The sequence below is a fragment of the Pteropus medius genome, unplaced genomic scaffold, assembly GCF_902729225.1.
Source record: "Pteropus medius unplaced genomic scaffold, Ma_sr-lr_union100, whole genome shotgun sequence".
Taxonomy (NCBI): domain Eukaryota; kingdom Metazoa; phylum Chordata; class Mammalia; order Chiroptera; family Pteropodidae; genus Pteropus; species Pteropus medius.
The window spans coordinates 3,939,581-3,963,474 of NW_024342470.1; the positions used below are offsets into that span (position 1 = coordinate 3,939,581).

The 23,894-nt window shown below is 33.6% G+C and overlaps 1 protein-coding gene and 1 pseudogene across 6 annotated transcripts in view; one reads left to right on the top strand and one right to left on the bottom strand.

Annotated features, from left to right (window-relative positions):
* Positions 1–23,894, top strand: part of USP47 (ubiquitin specific peptidase 47) — a 96,002-nt gene that overhangs the window by 68,255 nt on the left and 3,853 nt on the right. For 3 of the 6 annotated variants that reach the window (XM_039863614.1, XM_039863616.1, XM_039863612.1), the window contains 15 exons: positions 63–230; positions 1,979–2,110; positions 2,557–2,633; positions 3,209–3,264; positions 5,567–5,679; positions 6,405–6,509; positions 8,804–9,011; positions 9,685–9,800; positions 10,233–10,352; positions 12,427–13,204; positions 16,946–17,121; positions 17,444–17,524; positions 18,846–18,961; positions 19,308–19,426; positions 23,593–23,723. In XM_039863614.1, coding sequence (XP_039719548.1) covers positions 63–230; positions 1,979–2,110; positions 2,557–2,633; positions 3,209–3,264; positions 5,567–5,679; positions 6,405–6,509; positions 8,804–9,011; positions 9,685–9,800; positions 10,233–10,352; positions 12,427–13,204; positions 16,946–17,121; positions 17,444–17,524; positions 18,846–18,961; positions 19,308–19,426; positions 23,593–23,723 — 2,496 coding nt within the window. Of the gene's footprint in view, positions 1–62; positions 231–1,978; positions 2,111–2,556; positions 2,634–3,208; positions 3,265–5,566; positions 5,680–6,404; positions 6,510–8,803; positions 9,012–9,684; positions 9,801–10,232; positions 10,353–12,426; positions 13,205–16,945; positions 17,122–17,443; positions 17,525–18,106; positions 18,812–18,845; positions 18,962–19,307; positions 19,427–23,592; positions 23,724–23,894 lie in introns of those variants that run through there. The other 3 variants (XM_039863615.1, XM_039863613.1, XM_039863617.1) reach the window with 2 other exon arrangements.
* On the bottom strand, positions 4,857–4,975 carry LOC120603291 (uncharacterized; annotated as a pseudogene).

A 23,894-nucleotide genomic window follows, 5' to 3' on the forward strand; every position in this document is an offset into this window, starting at 1 on the left:
TACTTAGTATATATTTTCCCTTTATTTACGTTATAATTGTAAGATAATTATGTTTTATTAAGAAATCTCCTCAGACTGAAAGTTGCACTGACAGTGGAGCAGAAAATGAAGGCAGTTGTCACAGTGATCAGATGAGCAATGATTTCTCCAATGATGATGGTGTTGATGAAGGGATCTGCCTCGAAAGCAATAGTGGGACTGAAAAGCTTTCAAAACCTGGTCTTGAAAAGGTAAGGTACTTTTTATAGTTTGTGGTTTTTAACTGAGAGAATAATGTAATCTCTGAGCTGCTATATATAACTCTATATCTGCATGACTGATAAAGTTATTTTTAAAAGAAGTTTAATTTTTGAATGTTAAGACTTTTTAAGGTATTGTTTTTTATGTATTTATGTGCTCATAATTAAACTTTGGAAAAACTTCTTACAGATGGGGTCATTAATTTCTGGGAGGCCGAACTGTAATTATGTAAGCAAGCTAGGCTGTGGTATGGAAAGGGTCTAGTAGTTAGACTTCTGCCTTTAAAATTGCAGTAAGCCTCTAAATCTTATATCTTACCAGTTTTCCCATATAGCAGAATGAAAACATTAGACTAGAACTTTTGATTTTGAAAATTTTGGCTATGGAACCTTTTATGAAACAGTTAATAATTGAACAGATCTTTTAGAAGTAGGGGAAAGACAAAGCCTTCAGTCTCCTTCCTCTCCCCTACACCCCACCCATGATAGCCCTTAAGGCACTTCAAAAAATGATATAGGTCCATGGATTATAATTTTAAAACTACGAAACTGGATATTCTGTAGAATAGAATATTTTTTATCGCCGTGTCAATGAGTTTTAATATTTTATCAAACCATTTCTTTCACTAGCTCAGGTCTTACAGAGTCACATTATATAATTGAGAATAGCATTTCACTTGCGAAAATATTTTTAGATCAAGACCATTATTCTCACCACTATTGCTACTGCCCTTTACTTTTTAAAATTATCTGTTTCTTTTAGGAAGATAATTGAGTGTGAATGCTATGAAATAAATAATGTAAGGAATGCATTATAACTTAGTATAAAGAACATTGCATTCAAGCAAGGGTTGGCACACTTTAGCTCAGGAGTAAAGTTCAACCCTGTGCCTGTTTTTCTGCCTAGACAATATGTCTCTTTCCTTGTCTTATTACAATACTGATAGGACTTCTCTTACGATGTTAAGTAGGAGTGGTAAGAAGACATTCTTGCCTTGTTTCTCGTCTCGTGAGGGAAGTGTTCAGTCTCATCTTTAGGTATGATGTTGGTTCTAGGTTTATTATAGATATTCTTTATCGAGTTGAGGAGGTTCCCCTCTTCCCAGTTCATTGAGAGTTTTCATCATGAATAGGTATTGGATTTTGTCAAATGCTTCTAATGAGTTAGTTGATATGATCATGTAATTTTTCTTCTTTAACCTGGATTACATAGATTGGTTTTCTACTGTTGAACCAGCTTCACATACCTGAGAGATGTCAAATCAATAGATCACTCTATCACAGATATTACATAAATACATTAAAAGATATTCCAAATCATTATATCCCTAGCTCCTCTGTATAAGAAGTAGAATCTTATTTGAATAAAAAACAATGTTATTTGGGATTTCTTGATCTTGACTGCTCGTATCAGAACAGTCTTGTATTTGCACCTGCTTCTAAAATTTCAGACTACTATTTTCTTTTTTACATAAACAAATAAATTTATATTTCAGATATGCATAGTTCCAGAGGTTTAGCTTAGTTAAAATGAGAAGGGAATACAATGAATGAAACTTGTGAAACTTGTGTCATATAAAATTATGCGGTGACTTGCTATTTTAACTATCTTGAAGTTAACCTATAATAAATATATAGAACAACTAACTTGTAACCACTGTGTATTAATAGAGAATAGAAACTACAGATAAAGGTTTTGTGTTTCTCTCCTTCTGAGTTACTTTTATTTTTTCCCTTAGAATTCCTTGATCTATGAGCTCTTCTCCGTTATGGTTCATTCAGGGAGTGCTGCTGGTGGTCATTATTATGCTTGTATAAAGTCATTCAGTGATGAGCAGTGGTACAGCTTCAATGATCAACATGTCAGCAGGGTAAGGAGGGGTTTTTTAAGGTTATTATTCTAAAAGACAAGAGTAGAGATGTTTCTGTCAATAGCAGGGTTTATTGAAATGGGAGCTTGAATGTGTCTAGCGAAGCATTTTAAGGCATACCAAATCAGTCTTTTGTTTTTGCATTCAGTAAATTTCCTGCTGTGTTTTTTGTTGTTATTTCTTGGTTGTGTTGTGTTGTGTCATGTCGAGTCGTGTTTGGGGCTTGCTGTTTCCAGAGATAGACTCCCAAATTTTTCTTGCCCTTAGCCTTCATGTGGCACTAGAACTGATTGGTTGGTAGCAGCCACCGATTATGATTAAGTTTTGTGAATTGGTTATCTGTGTGCTTTATTTAACTCTGAAGTTAAAAATTGGGTTACATATTGACATCAAAGTAATGGTGTTATAGATTTTACCAAAAAGTAAATAGTGTAACAATTTTTTAGATAACACAAGAGGACATTAAGAAAACTCATGGTGGATCTTCAGGAAGCAGAGGATATTATTCCAGTGCTTTTGCAAGGTAAATAACTTCCTAATTTTTAGTGTTTATAAATTAGAATTAATTATACCTTCTTAACGGTTTTTACCATTAAAAAGATTTAACCCAAAGGTCAGCAAACTTATTAACCCATGAGCCAAATCCAGCCCGCTTCCAGTTTTTGGAAATAGCATTTTATTGAAACAACACTCTACTTATTTGTTTAAATATTGTATGTGGATCTTGTCCCACTATAGCAACATTAATTACAACACAGATCATATGGCCTGTGAAATCTTAAGACTTTTACTATGTGGCCCTTCCAGAAAAAATTTGCCGACTCCTGACTTAATCGTAGTTATTATTCCAGGACAGTGGTTTTTTGAAGACTTTACTATATTACCAAAAGGAGTTATGGAATCTTCTCATAACTGTGTCCATAAAAGCATAGTAGATTTTATTTTCTTAGATGTTGAACCTCTCCAAAAACAGTTATATGATTTTTTAATTGTTTAAAACAACAGAAAACTATTATTTTAAATACATGATTGATGCTAGAAAATGGAATCTTTACAATCTACTTTTTGACCCATTAATCTTTTTCATATTTTTACTAGCTCCACAAATGCATATATGCTGATATATAGACTGAAGGATCCAGCAAGAAATGCAAGTATGTTAACATATAATTATTTGATTTTAATCTGTATTTTAAGCTAATTTCTTTTGCAAGTTTTATAAACCCAGATAATCATTTTTAAATGTTAGGACAATTAAGTTGTTTTAATGCATAGAAGAATTAATTGTAATTACTGTTATGAGATGATACCAACTGGTAAAAACACTTGAAAAAAATTGAACCGTTTTTTAATACACTAAGGGAAAAAAACATATTCTACATTAAATAAACTAGATGTTTATTTGCAGTAAGGCTGTATTATATGTAGCTTGGTTCAGTGATGACAACCACCAGACCTGTGTAGCAGTCATAACTCACTAGCCGCATGTCCCAGATCAAGTTTTTTAACTTTTCTCTTACTTTCCACATCTGTAAAATAGGAATAATTATAGTATTTTATAGGGTTGTTATAAAAAAATTAACATTTTAAGCATTCAACATCAGGTCTAATACATTGTAAAAACTCAAATTTATTATTGCTTTTTTTTTATTACAAGTGTTTTGGGGATTTTAATATCTAAATGCTTTGAATGGGGACATAGATTAGGTAAACGTCCCACTTACCACTCTCGAAATGTTCTTAAGAACTAGAGTTAAATATCTTTATTTGCTTAAAAAGCAAGTGAAGTTTTATGAGTCTAAAATGCATCCTTTATTTTTTTTATTTATGTATTTTTTGTAATTACTTTTGAGAATCACAGTCCGTTTTTACATGCTAACTCTGATTCTGAAGTAGTATTGCTAATGGGGGTGTGTGTGTGTGTGTGTGTGTGTGTGTGTGTGTACATACAGAGTATACAGAGATGATGTGTTTGCTTATAATCTTTTCATAATTAAAATAGTAGAACCACTGTCATTGATTTTTAACATTTTCCCTTTGTTTAGAAACTACCATGCTATGAGTAAGTCTGTTTTAAGCAGTATACTATTTTTGTTTACATTTTTGTAAACCCTCATTAGATTGTGAATTCAGTTGATGCCAGAGTTAGGACTTATTCATCTTTTCACCAACAGTATAGTCCCAGGTCTGTCATATAGTGGCTTTTTAATAATTTACTGTGTAATTAATGAAAAATAAAGGAAATTATAAGTCATTTAGAACAGATTTCAGAGGAGCAGTAATCATTGTTACTTTACAGTTAAAGAAACTGTAACTCAAAGAGTAACTTGTTCAATGTCATAGCTATCTGGAGGCAGAGCCAGAATTGTAGTTCATATGTCCTTCTCTATGGCATCCAGCATTCCAGATTATTTCCAGTACAGCAATAATTCAGCTTTCCTTTATTTACTCCCCAACTCTAGTTTTGTGATGAAGCACCAGAGGGCGCCATATGTATCACATGGAATATTTTTGGAATTAAAGCTCATTTCTAAAATTTTTACTTTCCATAGAGGCATGATATTTTTAAATAAATAAATCCTCCTCCCTGTTTAATGCCGAATAATCACTGGCTTTATTAAACAGTGTCATAATCTCATATTGCCACTTTTATTTATTTTTTATTTTTTTAGGCAAGGCAACCCTTGGTTGACCTCACAGATTACAAGGACTTTGTCAGTTTACAATCACTTATTTTTTTTTTTTTTTGCTACAGCATATGATCTTCCTAGGTGGTCTCCCATCCAAGTACTAACCAGGCCCAACTCCACTTAGCTTCCGAGATCAGACGGGATCAGGCTTGTTCAGGGTGGCATGGCTGTAGACCATATTGCTACTGTTAGTACTTTGAGTTACTCATGAAGTTTTTGAAGGCAGCAAAAAGACTACTTTGAGACAAAGAAAAGATAATTGTATTAATGAATAATAATAAAGAATAGCAAATAATAATAGCAAACAAATAAACAAATAATAGTAGCAGGAGCAATAGCATTTATTACATTTTATTATATCCTAGGCAATAACTGTGGAGTAGGTGCTGGTAATTAACTGAAGAAACCAAGATCTGGAGAATTTGATGGTGACAGCACTATTTGAAATCAGAAATTATTTTATTTCCAAATTTCAGAGAAGCTTTTTTATGCTAAAAATCTTAATCTACCTATATACTAGAGTTTCCTGGAGCCAAGAGCTATTATGGATAAATATATGGCTTTTTAAAATATGAGACCTGACCACACTGCCTCTTTTACCCTTGCCTGGAAAAAGTTCATGTCCAAGTTGAGAGATTTGTGTAATTGAGATATTTTGATGAGAGCTATAGTAGAAGTATATGCTATGGGAACATAGTAGAACAAAATTAAATAAAGGAAGCTCAATTTCAGTGACAGTGTCTTATTCTGTTGTTATTATTAATAGAATTTCTAGAAGTAGATGAATATCCAGAACATATTAAAAACTTGGTTCAGAGAGAGAGAGAATTGGAAGAACAAGAAAAGAGGCAACGAGAAATCGAGCGCAATACATGCAAGGTTAGATTTCATAATTTTACTTTTAATTAACGTACTATTGAAGGTTGCTTAACTGTGTAGTTCTCATAACTAACTCATTGGGTTGATTCTGTAGACAGTTACAGTATCTTGATCATTAGGCAGAGTAACCAACTATATTACTGAGGTAAAATGGTTTTATTTTATGCATAAAAAAACACGTGTAGCGATAATACTCAGTGTTGTTGGGGTTACAATGAGATGAACATTGTCACATTCTGCTACTGTGTTCAAGAAGAATAAATTTGTAAAACCTTTCTGCACAGAAATTGAGTGGAATTTATTAAGAGCCTTAAGCAAATTGATATTCTTTTACATATAATTCTCTTAAGGAAATATTACCTGACAAGATAATTACAGATGCTATAAAATTTTGACTGCAAGGACATTCATCACAGTGTTTTCCAAACTAGGGAAAAATTGGAAACAACTTGAATGTATATTAGTAGAGGAATGATTATATAAATTATAATATATGCTTATAAAGAAACATACAGTCGTTAAAATTGATGTTTCTGAATTTTTTTATAACATGAGATATAGTCATTGAATTATTAAGTGAGAAGAATAGACACCAGAATGGATGAGCCCAATTATGTTTTTTAAAAATTATAACATTTTGACTTAGGAAAAAAATGCTTTCTATAAAGGTATTAAGCTTTAACTCATGACCTGCCGAGTTAATGATCCTGTTTTGCAATTTCTAGATAAAATTATTCTGTTTGCATCCTGTGAAACAAGTAATGATGGAAAATAAGTTGGAGGTTCATAAGGATAAGACATTAAAAGAAGCAGTAGAAATGGCTTACAAGGTATGTTTAATTGCACCATTGGCATTTCATTATTGATATCTTAGACAACAGTACCTAATGTATTTCCCAAAGTTTTCATTTCAGTCAATAGCAATAGAAGCACTTGCAGTAACTTTGATAGCCCATTTAAGTCATATATCTTTTAAAGAGTGTAGTTTATACCTCTTTTTTGGAATATACTCAGTTGATTTTGAAAAACTGTGCAAATATTTTATTGTTTAGATGTTTTAAAGTAAATCAGTAGTATATTGAGATTATTTTTTCTGAGAGTTTAACCATGAGAAGGAGACAGCCATGCAAAAAGTTGGGAAAGAATATTTTAAGTAGAGGTAATAGCATGTGTAAAAACTGAGGTGAGGAAGTACTTGGCATGATCAAGAAACTGATAAAAAGGGCATTATGTTTAGATTGTCTTGAATGAGAATAGAATAGTGTAAAATGAAATTAGAGACTTTGTAAGAATAGAAGTTTGCATTTTTATTCTAAGAATTATTAGAATAAAAATTATTAGTGCATATAGAAAGGCAAATAGGATGAAGTTGTTTTGTGAGATTCGCTTATCAACTAATGACTTACTGATCAAATTATGCAGTATTTTGTGCATTCTGAATTTTTTAAAGTTTTTTTTATTATGCATTAAAATTAGAAAAAAAAATAGAAAGGCAAATAGGGAAGCATCCTTTAACCAGATTTTTCTAAATTGTCATCTGTGATACTTAAATGTTTTCTTTTCCATATAAAGTTTAACATCATCTGACTGAAATTAAACAGTCGTTACCTAGAGAAAAAATTACTTACTGCATCACTTCATTTATAATTATATATAAAACCAATGGTAGAACTAGAAATAGTATACAAGATAGCTGACATTGTTTCTCAAAGTGTGATCCAGCATAACTTGCACCAGAATCACATTCCTGTTTAAAAAAAAAAAATAATTCCTGCAAATGAATCTGAATTTCTGTGTTGGTGCCTGGGAATATGCCTTTTAAACAAGTATCTCAGGTGATTTTTAAGCATACTAAAGTTTGAGACCCACTTTATATTAGGTAACTGGTCTTTCATAGCATTTATCAGTATTGAAAATTTACATTGTGTGACTATTTTAATTAATGTCACTGTCTCTCACTAAACTGTAAGCACTTATAAGGGTGAAGAGCGTTCTTGTTTTGCTCACAATTGCATTTCCTATACTTTTGCCTAGTGTATAGGAGAGTCAAAATTGGATAGGTGTGTGAATGAGTAAAGAAATGAACAAACAATAAAATGGATGAGTGGCACTGGATTCACCTAATTAAAGTAAAAATCCTTTAAACATGATGGTAAACTGCAAGCATCGTCTTATGCAAAGCCATAGGGAAACCAAATGAGACTAAAATGGAAAAAATGTCTTAACAGTTTTACACAGTAATAAAGGTAGTTTATATTCCATCAGTTTTCAATGCAGAAAGAAAAGAATATTGTCTTAAAAAGTAAAAGTTCACAAATATAAAGAGTCAAATGGAACAGAGAAATAAATCAGTCTTATGTACCAAGAACAGAGCTCATCTTTGGGAACAAAAGTAGGGTTGGTAGAGGTCACTGGGGACACACAAAGGCTTAAACGTTTTTCTTTAAAGCCACAATCACGAACCTTAAATAAAAATTAAATACTTCTGAGCAATCCTACTGTTTCTTCAGGAAGTTCATTTCCAATTGAAGAGATATTGCATCTAGGGTATGCCAGCTATTAGTGACATGGGCTAAAGGGAAATTTTATGATAGTGATTCCTATGCCCTGAACTGTAGGTATTCTGCAGGCTGATCTTGAAGGGCATAATCCACAAAGAGGAATGGGGAAGCACTTGAGAGACATAGAAGATACAGCCTTTTTGATGGCTCTATGAGGCATGATGTCTTCCTGTACTTAGGAAGATAGTTACTAGGTATATGTTACCAGTTCTTCCCAAAACTGGGTTAAAAAAACAAAAGATGCATATTCTGGTTGGTTGTTTTCCTCTTATGTTTCTAGCTTAGTGATTACAGAGCAATAGCTTGTAATACATTGATTTTGAGTTCATCTGAAGTTTAGAATGTTAACTTTTTAAAAATGAAAAATGTCTTTAAAATGTATTAGTGCATACATTGTATGATTTGAGAGATAATTAAATATGGTTATGTAAAAATAGCATTTAAATTGTGCCTTTAACTTTGATGTCTTGAGCTTTGATGCATATCATAAACATGGATTTTATTGTTTGCTCAAACACATAAGACTAAAATATATATCGCTCCCCACCGTCATTTTCTTTTAGATGATGGATTTAGAAGAGATAATACCCGTGGATTGCTGTCGCCTTGTTAAATATGATGAGTTTCATGATTATCTTGAAAGATCATATGAAGGAGAAGAAGATACACCCATGGGACTTCTACTAGGTGGAGTTAAGTCAACATACATGTTTGATCTGCTGTTGGAGACAAGAAAACCTGATCAAGTTTTTCAGTCTTATAAACCTGGAGGTAAGGAATTTTATAGTATTTTGAGTAATGTTGGGCTTAAGATTCTCATAAAGTTTCTTGTTTATAGAAATGAATTTCATTTTAATTTTTTATATGTTCTTAAAATATAGAATAATTTTGATAGGTTGGGAAGTAATCAGCATTAAGTTTGGAATTAGGTTCTAGATTGCTTTCAAAGAGCTATATACAAGATTTAAAAAAAAAGCAATAAAACTTTTAGCTTATAGTGTGTTCAGTGAAAATTTTCTTCTTCAGTATTGAATCATTCTTCCTTCCCCTACCCCCATTTATAAAGAAGATCCTCAGCCAAAAAAATTATATTCCTATAGAACCTGTTTCTCAAAATCTCCTTGAAGAGGTGGTTTCATAATACATCACTTCCAGCAATTTTTCTTTTTCTCCATCCTCTCCATATCTGCAGGTCCCAGGGACATCAACTTTTTCTGTTTTTATTAAATCTCAGTTCCATTTATATATGTTTGTTTGTAATGCAATGAATTGTGAAAGAGAAATTTTAACATGTATTATACATGTATAACATTCATCTACCATCTTGATAATTAGAAAAAGTGTTACCTTTGCTGTCTTTTAGAAACGCATTAAGAATGCTCATGTGAAATACATTTTGAGAAATAACCTCCAGTTATGTTTTTATGTTTTTCAAATGTGACAGAAGTTATGGTGAAAGTTCATGTTGTTGATCTAAAGGCAGAATCTGTAGCTGCTCCTATCACTGTTCGTGCTTACTTAAATCAAACAGTTACAGAGTTCAAACAACTTATATCAAAGGTAAGTCTTAAAATTGGTCAGTTAATATTTTTGAGTGCTCTGTACAAAGCACTGTGTGATAGTTATGAGTAAGATACAGGAATTAATATTTACTTCAAGGAGCCAATATTTTAGCTAGGAGACAACTATAGTTAGAGAAGGACGCTTCAAAAAGAAGAAACAGATTGACAAAAGTGTAGATGTAAGAAGGTGTGAGGCAAGTTGACATAACAGTGCCATGTGTGTTTGGCTGGATCATTGTAAAATACATGCCTGGAAATATAAATTCAGTTCTTATTTAAATAGTAAACACAAAAGTTTGGGCTCTATTTAATAGGTAAGCAATAGGAGGTAGGTTTTTTGTTTTTCTAAATAAGGCAGTGATATGATGAGCTCTGCTGTAGAATGATATTCTTGAAAGAGTACTTTTTTATTAAATTATTTTCATTTTAGGCCATCCATTTACCTGCTGAAACAATGAGAATAGTGCTGGAACGCTGCTACAATGATTTGCGTCTTCTTACTGTGCCCAGTAAAACCCTGAAAGCTGAAGGTTTCTTTAGAAGTAATAAGGTATCTCTTTTATTTTTTCATTACTATTTTCTATGCTGGTAATAGTAAGTGAAATTAAGTTTAATATTGTAAGCCCAGCTTCTAGAACTTATCCATCATCTGTCTGTAATTAACTTTTTAAATTTTCACATCCTCTCAGTAATTACTTTCCTTTGAAGCTTTGAAGTCTGGTCAGATCTGGCTTCTTTCTGTCCTCCGAATCAGTCTTGCTGGGCTCCTCTTTGCCTTGTTCATGAGATACCCACACCTGGAATGTTCTTTCCACTCTTTCTACATTTTTTTCAAGCCCCAGATTTGTCCTTCCTCTTTGGTGAAACCTTCATGACTACTTCCACAGTGGTTATGTTCTTTGAATTTTACTCATTTTTGAGCTTCTCCCATAAAGTCATTCTTCATGGTAAAAGTCAAGGGCATACTAGGTATAGAGAATATTATCATCTTGGTTTCACCCAACATTATTCCCTTTGCCTACTCATTTATCTCTTTGTTAGAAAGGGGAAAGTTCATCTTGCTCTTTTTGTTTCATCTATAGATATTATCAGGTGTTTCATCATTTATCATTTTTCCTGTGTGTTTGTTCCTAGTGCCATTGGTTTACTCTGGATAAATTGCATCCAAAATTTTCCTTCTTTGCCATCTTTTATTTATCGACTTTTCCAGTCTCATTCACCTTAGTGCCTTCTACTCTTTTATCTCATTTAACCATTTTTAGTATTGTTTTATTAATCCTAATGTGTAATTTTTATTTACATCTATTTTCTTCTAATACTTTTGTGTGGTGTATGTATTTAACATTAAAATCTCTAATCCATCTACGGTCGTGCTACCCTGAATAAGCCCAATGTCTTCTGATGTCAGAAGCTAAGCAGAGTCAGCTTGGTTACTACTTGAATGGGAGATAACCTAGGAAGACTAGGTGGTGTAGGCATAAAAAATAAAAAAATAAGAGATTGTAAACTGACATGTCGTTGCAATCTGTGAGGTCAACCAAGGGTTGCCTCACCTAAATAAATAAATGAAATAAAAAATAAAAAAATAAAATCTCTAATCCACCTTAATACTGCTTTAGTGGGAGAGAGCTAACTTTATATTTTTCTTCAAATGGTTAGTTATTAGTCCTGATATGTAATATTTGTTGAATAATAGTTATCTTTTTATACCAAACTCAAAATGCTACTCATAATTGTCAAATTTATGTATATGCATTTCATTTTGTAAACTTTATTATGGAAAATTTCAAACATATGGAAATGGAGAGCAGTATAATGAACTCCCATGTACTCATCACCCAACTTATACAATTATCAACTCTTGTTTCATCTATATTCAACCACCTACGTACCCCAAATTATTTGAAAAATATCCCTAGTGTCATATCATTTCATCTGTAAGTGATCTGAATATGTATCTCTAAAAGATGAGAACTCTTTTTAAAAACATAACTATAATTACATTATTACACCTAAAAAATTAATAGAAATGCCTTAATATCAGCCAATATCTAGTCAGTGTTCATATTTCCCTGACTATCTTATAAAATTTTTTCCAATAGGATTTGTCTGTTCAGATCAGGATCCAAATAAAGTCTATAATGTATCCCTCAAGTCTGTTTTAATCTAACGATTCTTCTATGTTTTTTGTTTCCTTGCACTTAATTTGTTATAGAATCAAATCATTTGTCCAGTAGATTTTTTTCTATAATTTGGATTTTGGTGTTACATTCCCAAGATGTCATTGTACATATTTGTCTAGCTATATTCTTGCTAAGCTTTGATTTTCTAAAGAGCAAGATATGGAATACAAAAATTTTCTGAAAATGGACAGCCCAATAAGAAATCTGCGTGTCAATGTGTGTGTGTTCCATCTATGTTAGCACAGTTTTATGACTAATTAAAGACATAGGAGAATATGAATTATTTTGTTTAGTCTCTAAAAACAATGTATATATTCTTTAAAAACATCATTTCAAATTTTATAACTTATGTACTGTCTGGTATTGATGTGATATTATTCTTACGAATAAGAATGTCACTAAAATTAATGATGCAGTATAACTCTTTGACTTACTATTTAGGTGTTTGTTGAAAGTTCTGAGACTTCGGATTACCAGATGGTTTTTACAGATTCTCATTTGTGGAAACTCCTGGATCGGCATGCAAATACAATCCGATTATTTGTTTTGTTACCTGAACAATCTCCAGGATCTTATTCCAAAAGGACAGCATACCAGAAAGCTGGGGGTGATTCTGGTAATGTGGATGATGATTGTGAAAGAGTCAAAGGACCTGTGGGGAACCTAAAGTCAGTGGAAGCTATTCTAGAAGAAAGCACTGAAAAACTGAAAAGCTTGTCACTGCAGCAGCAGCAAGATGGAGATAATGGGGATAGCAGCAAAAGTACTGAGACAAGTGACTTTGAAAACATTGAATCACCTCTCAATGAGCGGGACTCTTCAGCATCAGTGGATAATAGAGAACTTGAACAGCAAATTCAGACTTCTGATCCTGAAAATTTTCAGTCCGAAGAACGATCAGACTCAGATGTGAATAATGACAGGAGTACAAGTTCAGTGGACAGTGATATACTTAGCTCCAGTCATAGCAGTGATACATTGTGCAATGCAGATAATGCTCAGATCCCTTTGGCTAATGGACTTGACTCTCATAGCATTACAAGTAGTAGAAGAACTAAAGTAAATGAAGGGAAAAAAGAGACATGGGATACAGCAGAAGAAGACTCTGGAACTGATAGTGAATATGATGAGAGTGGCAAGAGTAGGGGAGAAATACAGTACGTGTATTTCAAAGCAGAACCCTATGCTGCAGATGAAGGTTCTGGGGAAGGACATAAATGTATGTATTTAAAAAGACTCCTTGAAACAGCATTGATTTTTTTTTTTCAATTTATTTAAATTTGGGGGTAAGAAAAGAATCAGCTCAGAGTTAGGTGCTTTGTTGTAAGACCACCTTAACTTTCTAGATTATAAGACTTCTCTATCACCTTTGCTTTTGTTTTTGATGCAGTTACAGTGAATAGTGTTTTTAGACCTATGCAACACATTGGACCTGTGACAGTAATGTTGTCAGAACGCTGGTGAGATAAGGAAATAATTAATAATTATGATAAAAGTACTAAGTAAAAAATTAAGAAATATTTTAAAAGTAAGTAATATACCAAAAAAAAAAAAAAAAAAAAAGGCCAGACACTGCAGAAAATTCTATATTCAATGCCTAGGAAAATTTTTTATTTGTATATCTTTTCCTTTCCTCCATCCCCCAATGTGCATAAAACTAACTGAAAAAGTCAGAGAAAGGAAAGGGGTTTTCTAGCTTTAAAAATTTGTCTTTTAAAAGGAAGTGGTAGCTATTATGAAATTAATGTGAAAATTATTTATGAAAAATACATAAATTTGTGTTTATAACTAATTAGGTCCAAATAACACTGGAAACATGTGACATTTATATATCTTGAAGAAACTCAAATGAGAAAATGTGGATTGCTGGGCCAAAATGGAGACAAATTCTATTATAATAATGCTTTAAATTTCTCTGGAGATATTTTTACCTCACAAAGCTCATTAACTTTTCTCATTTAGTTCTCAACAGCTGTGTGAAATTGATGTTGTTAGACACTTCACTGATGAAGAATCTGGCTCACAGGTTAAATAATTTTCCTGAGGTCACACAGCTAGTAGGTCACACTGCTGGGATCAAACTCGGGTATTGTAATCATATGCCCAGTGTGCATTCCTGTACCCCATAGCTGCTACCAGTGTTCCTTACATTCCTCACAAATAGTAAAAGAAAATTAGCCAGTAGCTGCTCTGCTTTCTTACTATTCTCAACCCTTCAAGGGCATTGGAGAAATTAAAAATATCTTCTCTTTAGGAAAAGGTTAGAAATTTCTTTCAAGTGGTTTGTGCTGAAAATTTGCATGATAGTCTCAACCTTAAGAAAAATTCATGGCACTTAGAACTATAGTCTGAAGAATCTTATTTCCATCTTAGAATGGTTAATGTAATTTTTTAGACGCATTCTGCCCATTTTAACCTTATCAGAAATTCATAGTGGGCTAGTTTACTAAAATTCATTGACATAGTAAACATGGTGATGAAGAGAAGCCATTTACTGTAATTTATTTAGGCTTTCAGAAGCCATACAGAAGGCTTGTTTGAAATGAAAAGGTGAAAACCATGGAAAATGCCTTTTCATGTTTAGAGAACTGGCTTAGAGATAGGGAAGTAACGATAATAGCCAGCTGTTTCAGGAGTCTATTGAGACTGGCTCATCACAGCTCGGTGATCTGAAAATAGGTGCCTGGGAAACATGGATGATAGGTAATAGTATAGGTTCTTCAGAGTGATGAAATGGCAAGGTATAATACATACAAAGAATTTGGTAACTGAAGAGTGACAGTCTATGTACAGTAGAGGCAATTCATTAGATAATAACCAAACTACCCTTAAAATAATGGTCTTTAAGCTGTTATAATCCAGGAATTGTTTCAGGGAGTAATATACCTTTCTCTGAAAATACTCTTCCAGGGTGACCTAGTTGTAGTCTGCAGGCACTCGGGTATAAACAGGAAGGTAAAGATAATAAAAATGTAGTGCATTCGCACTGAAATTTCTTTATATAATTTTGGTTACCACTTCATTCAAGAAATAAATAAAAGAAAAAGGAGAACCCTAAAGATACTTTGAAGTTGCACTCTGAAGAGACTAAACTCTTCAGTTTGAAGAGGTAGATAAGAAAAATGGTAAAACTGTAAATTATAGCCTGTCAATTAAGCTAATACTTTTTGTCAGGGCTATGTTAAGCATTTTACATATATTGATCCAAAAATATACTTTGAGCTATAAATACTATTATTTCCATTTATAATAGAGGTAATTGAAGTACAGAGAAGTTAAGAAGTCAGTCACAAAGCTAACATACGAGGAGGAGCCAGGAATTTTTTCAGGCCAGACCATCTAACTTCAGAACCATTTGGTCCTAATCACCATATTGGACTTTATCAATAATCAACAAACGTTTGTGTCTTCCTGTGATACACTATAACGAAAAGTTATGAGCGAAACCAAAATGGCAGTAATAGCTTGTATTTGTATGATGTTTTAGAATTTACTATATGTCGTAACAACAATCAATGAGACTGGTGTAATGAGCCCACAAGGCTTCAAGAGATTGGATAAAGTACCTACAACCATTTATTGGACTAAAGTGGCAAAATAAATCCATCCAGAGGCTTCTGATTTCTAATTAAGTAATTTTTTTCATTACACCTTCTTAAAAAATTAATTTAGTACCTTGCTGGATAGCATAAATAGAGGCTTGTTTTCTAAAAGCTGCATTATTAACATTATGGGGCATTCCTTAAAGCTTAGAAAATTTTTAAAAGTTCATTACCCTGCTTATATTTTCATCTAATTGATACTTAACCACATTTTCTATAATGAAACATTTTATAACCAGTAAATGAACATTAATTTATTTGAAAAATTACACAGAAAAATTCATCAACTCAAGAGTTAGGATGACCTGAGAACATAAACCAGGAGTGTTTTTAAGATCTCATTCTTGACCTTTGTTGTAAATTTCACAGAAAACCAAGGCCTACCCTAGAGAGAGCCTTAGGGCTGCAGAGGAACCATGAGCCTGAAGTAGCATGGCAGCTCTTATAGCCTGCACTGCCTATTATAAGAGAGACAAATGAATGAAGTTTTTGCCCTTTACTAGAATATAATACAGAGTAAGTAGAAATATTCTAGAAGTGTGCTCATGCGTGCCTTAAAAAATAAAAGACAAAAGATTAAAAGGCATTAGAAAAAAAATAAAGCACATCAAAGATAATTATGTTACAATGCCAAGAGAGCGTAAATTATGAAACTTGGAAGAAGTGGGAGTTCTGATCCATTGAGATACTCTTGTTAAAGGCTAACCACATCTTTATATATTAGTCTTGACTTATTTTTTCTAGTAGGAATCCCAGAACAAAATTTATTAATAAAATTTTTGAGGCAATTACTATGCATCTGGCATTGTGCTAAAAGCATGATAACTAATTAACTCATTGAATTCACACTGCAGCACTATAAGGTAGGTGCTGTTGTTATCGCCATTTTTTGAATGAAGGAATGGAGGTATTGGGTTTGGTGGCTTGGCTTGCTTCGTGTCAAGGAAGCAGAAGAGATAGGATTGGAAACCAGCCAGAGCCCACACTTTACTGTGTAGAACTAGAAATAAAAAGAATTCCCGGAAGTTTGGTTTTAAATTCAGCAGCCTAAATAGATAGATAGATAGAAAGATAGATAGATAGATAGATAGATAGATAGATAGATAGATAGATAGATAGATAGATAGATAGATAGGACTTGACTATCTCAGAACATTTAAAGCTGTTAAATTATACGTATCATATACTCAGTGTCCATATTTTTTGTCATGTTGTATATTAGCTAAAAATCTAATAACTTATTGAAATAGAGCACTTTTTCCTGCTTAGAGTATAATAAAAAGTATATGATCTGTTTTATTTTTACTCTAAGAGATTTCTTTTATATTTTTATTTATGTTTTGTTTTGTTGTGCTTAGGGTTGATGGTGCATGTTGATAAAAGAATTACTCTGGCTGCTTTCAAACAACATTTAGAGCCTTTTGTTGGAGTTTTGTCCTCTCACTTCAAGGTCTTTCGAGTGTATGCCAGCAATCAAGAGTTTGAGAGCGTCCGACTGAATGAGACACTTTCATCATTTTCAGATGACAATAAGGTTGATTAAAATAATTTTGAATAATTAGAGTCTTTTAAATAATTGATATGAGAACATCATGAACTAGATACTCTAAACTGATAATTTTTCTTTGATGTGCATGCAGTGGTTATTTGTTTTTGTGTTTTCCATTCATCTAACAAACACTTATTAAATGTTAACTGTCAGTTACTGTTGCAGGTGCTGGGGAATCAGAGGTAAAAGATATTCTTAAAGAGCCCATAAACTAAGAACTTTGAAAAACAAACTAAACAATGGGGGTGAGAATGGGTTGTTTATTCTACTGAGAAAGTACACCTAAATAAATGTTTTTGATTTATAGATTACAATTAGACTGGGGAGAGCACTTAAAAAAGGAGAATACAGAGTTAAAGTGTACCAGCTTCTAGTCAATGAACAAGAGGTAAGTAATACAAATAAGAGCAAGGGAAGGTCATTTGGGTACTTATTTAAAACATACAGTGCAGAGATTTTATTACTAGTCATTTCTTTTTATCTTTCTAAAGCAGAGGTTGGCACTTTTACTAGGAAATCCTTTAGTTGTGCAGGCCACGCTGCCTCCGTTGTAACTACTTAGTTCTGCCATTGTAGCATGAAAGCTAACATAGACAGTACAATATGAGTGGCTATGTCTCACTAAAATTTTATTTATAAAAACAGGCAGGGGACATGCGTGGCACTCAGGTCATTTTTTGTTGTCCCCCTGCTCTAAAGTGTTATTACAAATGCTGAAGTGAAGCAGAAATTTTCTGCTTTTGAGAGATGTGTTTGTGCTTGTTTTCTGGGAATGATTATATAATGCTACAGGTGGATAGCAGTTAACCTATAGAGTATATAGGTTCCTTTTGTGTTCAGAGTCATTTTAGTATTTAACAAGTATTTATCCAGTGTTTACTAGTGCTCTCAGTACTTACAAGTATTAACTTCTTAACCCATATCAGTTAACTCAATGATATAAATACTATTTATTATTCCCATTTTATAGATGAAGAAACTGAGGCACAGAGAAGTAACTTGCACAAGATCATACAACTTGTAAATGGTGAATTAAGGATCTAAGCAGGCTATATTTTTAAGGGAGTGGCCAATACAGTATTTTAGTTCCTATGATACACAAGGCTTGTGGCAAATACCCAGAAGAATAAGACAAAGACCTTATTTTCAGGATGTTTATAATATCTAATTGGGGACTTAGACAAATGTAAAAAACAAATAGCTAATAAGGGGATAAATTTTTCACAAAATGCCTTCATTCGTTCAAACATTTTATTGGGTACCTATCATATCTCTTATAGGTCATTTTGACTTATATGTTCCTTCTAAGTGTGTGGTTTGTGGATACTGTTTCTTTTGAGACAGTGAACGTGCTTAGAGAATTAATATGCATTTCCCTTATTTTAGTCCATAAAAGTGATTTTTTTACTTTCAAAATTGTGGTCAGTTTATTACAAGAAAGGAAATATGAATGTGTTATCTCACTTAATCTTTACAATGATTCTGTGAGGAAGACACTGTCCCCACTTTACAGATAAGAAATCTGAGGCAGACATATTAAGTAAACTTGCCCAAATAGCAGTTAGTAAATGGTGGAGCCTAGATTTGAACCTAGGAAGACGGATACCTAAACTCAGGCCCATAATTGTCACAGTATAAAGTGTAAATAAAATGTCTTGTTATTCTTTATTTTAATGTATAACTCAAGCTCTAATAATTTATATTCCTAGCCCTGCAAGTTTCTGCTAGATGCTGTATTTGCTAAAGGAATGACTGTACGGCAATCAAAAGAGGAATTAATTCCTCAACTCAGGGAGCAATGTGGTTTAGAGCTCTGTATTGACAGGTAAAGTAAAATTACAGTGTCATCAGTGATTTTGAAGAAGACTGTGTGGTCAAATGATATGGATTGGTATGATTTTCTAAAACTAGGAGAATTAAAATTCCTGTACTATTCAGAATTTTAGTACTGAAAATTAATTTAATAGAATTAAGGAAAAGTATTTGAATTTTGTCTGTAGGATACAAGTTTGAAGTACTAAAAGTATTTTATTTTCCCCCAAATATAATGATTAACCACTTGGCTTTTGTATTTGAGCCTAATTCATATTTCCTTGATGTTAGATTTATGCCATTTTTTTAAGTCAGGAATTTAAATTATAGTACTTTACAATGTCTTATCATGTTTGTAGGTTTCGTCTAAGGAAAAAAACGTGGAAGAATCCTGGCACTGTCTTTTTGGATTACCATATTTATGAAGAAGATATTAATATTTCTAGCAACTGGGAGGTTTTCCTTGAAGTTCTTGATGGTATTACCAATATTTTTGTGGGGAACTATCAAGTGCTCTAGAGCTTATAAAAATATATAGTTTTTAGTCAAATAATAAATTTCTTCTATCTTTTTTCTGGGTCCCATTTGCCTTTTAACCCATTTTCCATTTGCCCCGAGAGTACTCGCTGGTGGCACTTGCAGCTGCAGCAGTTACCCCGAGATAATTCTCAGATTACAGTCCTAACCTTTCTCTCAAAGTTTGCCACGAAATATCTCACTTTTATTATTATCTTCGCATCATTCTAGTATGTTGGTAGTCTTTGGAAACAAATGACATCATTCTCTTTATAGCATTCAGTTTTTAGTAGTGGTATTTCCATTTATAAAATATAGTAATTCTCGATTGCTGAAAATGTCAAATCCTAGAAAATATAGCATTCCTACACGTGACGTTAACATCATTCTTGAACAGTTGTTAGCCGAAGAGTCATTTGATGAATCCGATATTTCCAAAATAGACGATTCTGATGATTTTTTGGATAGTGCTTCAGAAGATTATACAACGATCAGGCCTCCGTCCAATTCAAAGTCCAATGGAAATAGCCCCACATCAACTGACTCAGATTGCACTCTGAAATGGTCAACTCATGTTATGATTTCACGTCAAAGGTATGACCTTACTGGCACATCTGGCAGAAAAGTTGATGCCAGTGATACCACTGACCCACTGCAGTATTTTGAACGGTTTTTTACAGAGGAATTAGTTTCAAAAACTACCAGTGAAACTTATGCCCAAGCCACCTTGTTGGCTTCCAAGCTACATGGTCTGAAAGGATTTTCACGAATGGATAAATGGAAAGACACTGACAATGACAAACTGGAAGTCTTTTTTGCAGTGATGTTAAAACTGCAAAGTATTGTGCAGAAACCTGAACTAGAGATGGTTTGGTCAACAGGGCCTTTTTTGGATACTTCTTATCTCAGGTGAATTATGACTACTGAAAGATTTTTACTTTTGCTTCAGTGCCTGCATGCTGTCAACAATTCTTCCATATCTGTTGGTCAGTCAAAAGCCCAGGTTTCATTGCAGAAGATCAAACCTGTGTTCGACTTTCTTGTAAATAAGTTTTCAGCTGTGTATACTCCAAAGAGAAAAATTGCAGTCGATGAATCACTGATGCTATTCAAGAGGCAGCTATGAAGCAGCACATCCTAATGAAACATTTGGTCTCAAGCTATATGTACTTTGCGAAAGTCAATCTAGTTACGTGTGGAATGTGCTTATTCACACAGGGCCCACTATGAATTTGAAAGATTGAGCTGGTGGCCTGAAATTGTCACACATTCTTCTTACCTTGGTCAATGACCTTATTAGCCAAGGATATTGTGTCTTCCTCAATAACTTTTATACATCTCCCATACTTTTCAGAGAATTACATCCAAACAGGACTTGATGCAGTTGGGACAGCTCGTTTAAACAGAAAACAAATGTCAAGTGATCTGAAAAAAAGGATTGCAAAGGGAATGGCTATAGCCACAATCCGTGGTGAACTTATGGCACTGAAATGATATGACGAGGTGACAGTGTTGTCAACATTCTACAGTGATACTGTGATTAAAGTAGACAACAGAAATGGAAAGAAAACTAAGAAGCCATGTGTCATTGTGGATTATAACAAGAATATGGGAGTAATGAACTTGGCTGGATCCAATGCTTGCTTATTCAACTTAGCGCAAAAGGCACACATTTTGGTATAAGAGATTCTTTCGCCACCATCTAAACAGTACAGAGCTGAACTCCTACATCTTATTCAAGAATAATCTTGAGCACATGATCTGCCATTTAAACTTCGGACTGACATTGAAACAATGCTGGAAAAGCATCACAAGCCAGGGCAGCAACATCTTTGAGGTCATCCATGCTCTGATGATGTCACACCTCTTCACCTGTCTGGAAGACATTTCCCCAAGAGCCACCAGCATCAGAGAAACAGAATCCAGCTGGTCACTACAAAGTTTGCTGCTTGCACAACAAGGATGGCAAGATCTGGAGAGAAACGTGATATTTTTGTGCGGAATGTGACATTCAGCTTTGTGCTGTTCCATGCTTTGAAATTCACCACAGACAGAAAAATTATTAAATACTGATCATCATATACATTTCTGTTACGTTAGGATTAGAGACAAGTTCTATTTAGAAATAACTCCAAGAACAGTTTTTATATTTTCACATTGAAATCCTGTCAGATTTACTTCAACCTCAAAGAGCATGTTTGTGTAAAATTAAATAAATGCTGGCAGCAAGCTGCACTTTTTTTTTCTAAATGGGAAATGGGTTAAATGTTTCTTTTTTTTATAGGGAAGTTGCAATTTCAAGGTTGTATTCTTAGTGCTTTTTACAGAAAATTTGCTAATATATTCTTAATCGTGTTTGGTTTTTTTTTTTTCATTATGGCTTGTTTTGGGAAGGATCGTTTATCAGAGATTTTGAGAACAATAGCTATATTAGTTTCCTAGGCTGCCATAACAAAGTACCACTAATTTGATGGCTTAAACAATAGCAATTTATTGTCTCACGGTTTTAGAGGCCAGAAGTCTGAGATCAGGGTTTGGCAGGGTTGGTTCCTTTGAGGGCATGAGGAAGGATCTGTTCTTAGCTTCTGGTGGTTTGTTGGCAATCTTGGTATTCCTTGGCTTGTGGATGAATCAACCCAGATCTCTGCCATCATCTTCACATGATGTTCTCCCTGTGCATTTATCTTTCTGTATCCAAATTTCCCTATATTATAAAGATGCAAGTAGGATTAGGGCCCACCCTAATGACCTCATTTTAACTTGATTGCCTCTGTAATAACCATTTCCAAATAAGGTCACATTCTGAGGTGCTGTGGGGGTGTTGAATTTAATATGGGGGAAAAGCCCATAACAGTGACCTAGAAGAGCACTTGTATTTGTCATGCCTCTTGGTTTTAATTATCAGCATTGGCACATTTAACGTATTGGTTTTTGGAGGAAGTAGTGAGAGGAAAGTAGGCTTTTGGGAGATTATATCAAGGGAAACAACTAGTTCTGTATTATTTTATGACTTCGCCATTGCTTAGAAAGACTTTGATTTTCCTTTTCTTTTTTCATAGAAATTAAAACATTGTAAGTTCTAGATTTTATATATGATCGTGATAGTTTTAAGAGGGTTCAGTAATGCTAACACCACCTAGTTCAGGTCTAATTTGGTTTAAATTTCAGTGATTATAATTCTGATTGATTGACAAGTTCACTGGGGAGACAAGGGAACACCAAGGTACAATATGCCATAGTGTGTAAGCAAGTGCTTCAGAGTATAATTCCTTCTGTGAGTGTCTGAGGCCTTAGAGAATAATCAGTGTGCCTGGTGTAGGCCAGGAAGAGATCTTAAAGAACATAGACGTCACCCTTCTTAAGAGGGATTAAGTATATATTAGCAGAGATGAATTAGCCAGAAAATGTTGCTGGACGGTGGGTCCTCGCATCAGTATCATTCCAGTATATATTTTAGCATCCAGTAGTTGAGTAAGAAATAAGTCATGTGATTAAGAAACATTTATTGACATAATTTGCCAGACACTGCTAATCCCTCGTGCTACAAATAATTGGTGATTGCTCTCCAGATGCACACACTCTGTGGGACAACCAGAACTGCAAACTTGTAATTAGAAAATGAGAGGTACTGAGAATCAAATCTGTACAATTTGTTCATATATACACCAGAGAGAAAGGTGACGATTGAGCTGGCTTTTCAAGAATCAATAAGTTTAGGAGTAAATGTAAAGAGAAGGATTAATGATAGCTTGAGTGAAAAAAGAAGGCAAAGTGAAAGTTATTTGATTATGATTTTAGATTGTGGGTAGTAGGCAATAGAGAAGCAAAGATTGAGGATCCAGAGAAGACAATAATTGGTACAGCAGTGCTCAACAAGAGTTATGAGAGAATGGAATTAGAAGTCCTGGTAGAAGGAGATCTTGTAGAAGAGTTAGAAATTATCTTCTGAGACTGGAAGGAAGAGAGTAAATAGTTCATTCTCAAAAATGTAATTGGTTTTCTTTTATGCTCACTTTTTAAGAATAACACTTGAAGTAAATCTTTTTGTTTAGTCAGGCAACACAGGGAAAGTCAAATTATGAACCTCTAGAGAAAATAGAGTGATGGCCTAATGTTGCATGTTGATAGGGGTGGAGAAGATGAAATCCATGTCACAGCTTGCAGTTTTGTCAAGACGGTGGAAGCCTTCAGAGATGAAATTGGACCCCTTCCAGGAGGTCGTGTTGGAAAGCAGTAGTGTTGATGAGTTGCGAGAGAAGGTAAGTTCATTTCAAACAGAATGTGCTGATATACATTTTTCTTTGTGTTGCATAAGAGAGAGCCTAGGAAGTGAGTGCCAAACACTGATGAGGCATACTTTTTTCTTTGTGTCACACCTTGCAACACCTCGTATCACACATTCTAGTTGTTTAGGGCTCCTGATGCCTTGA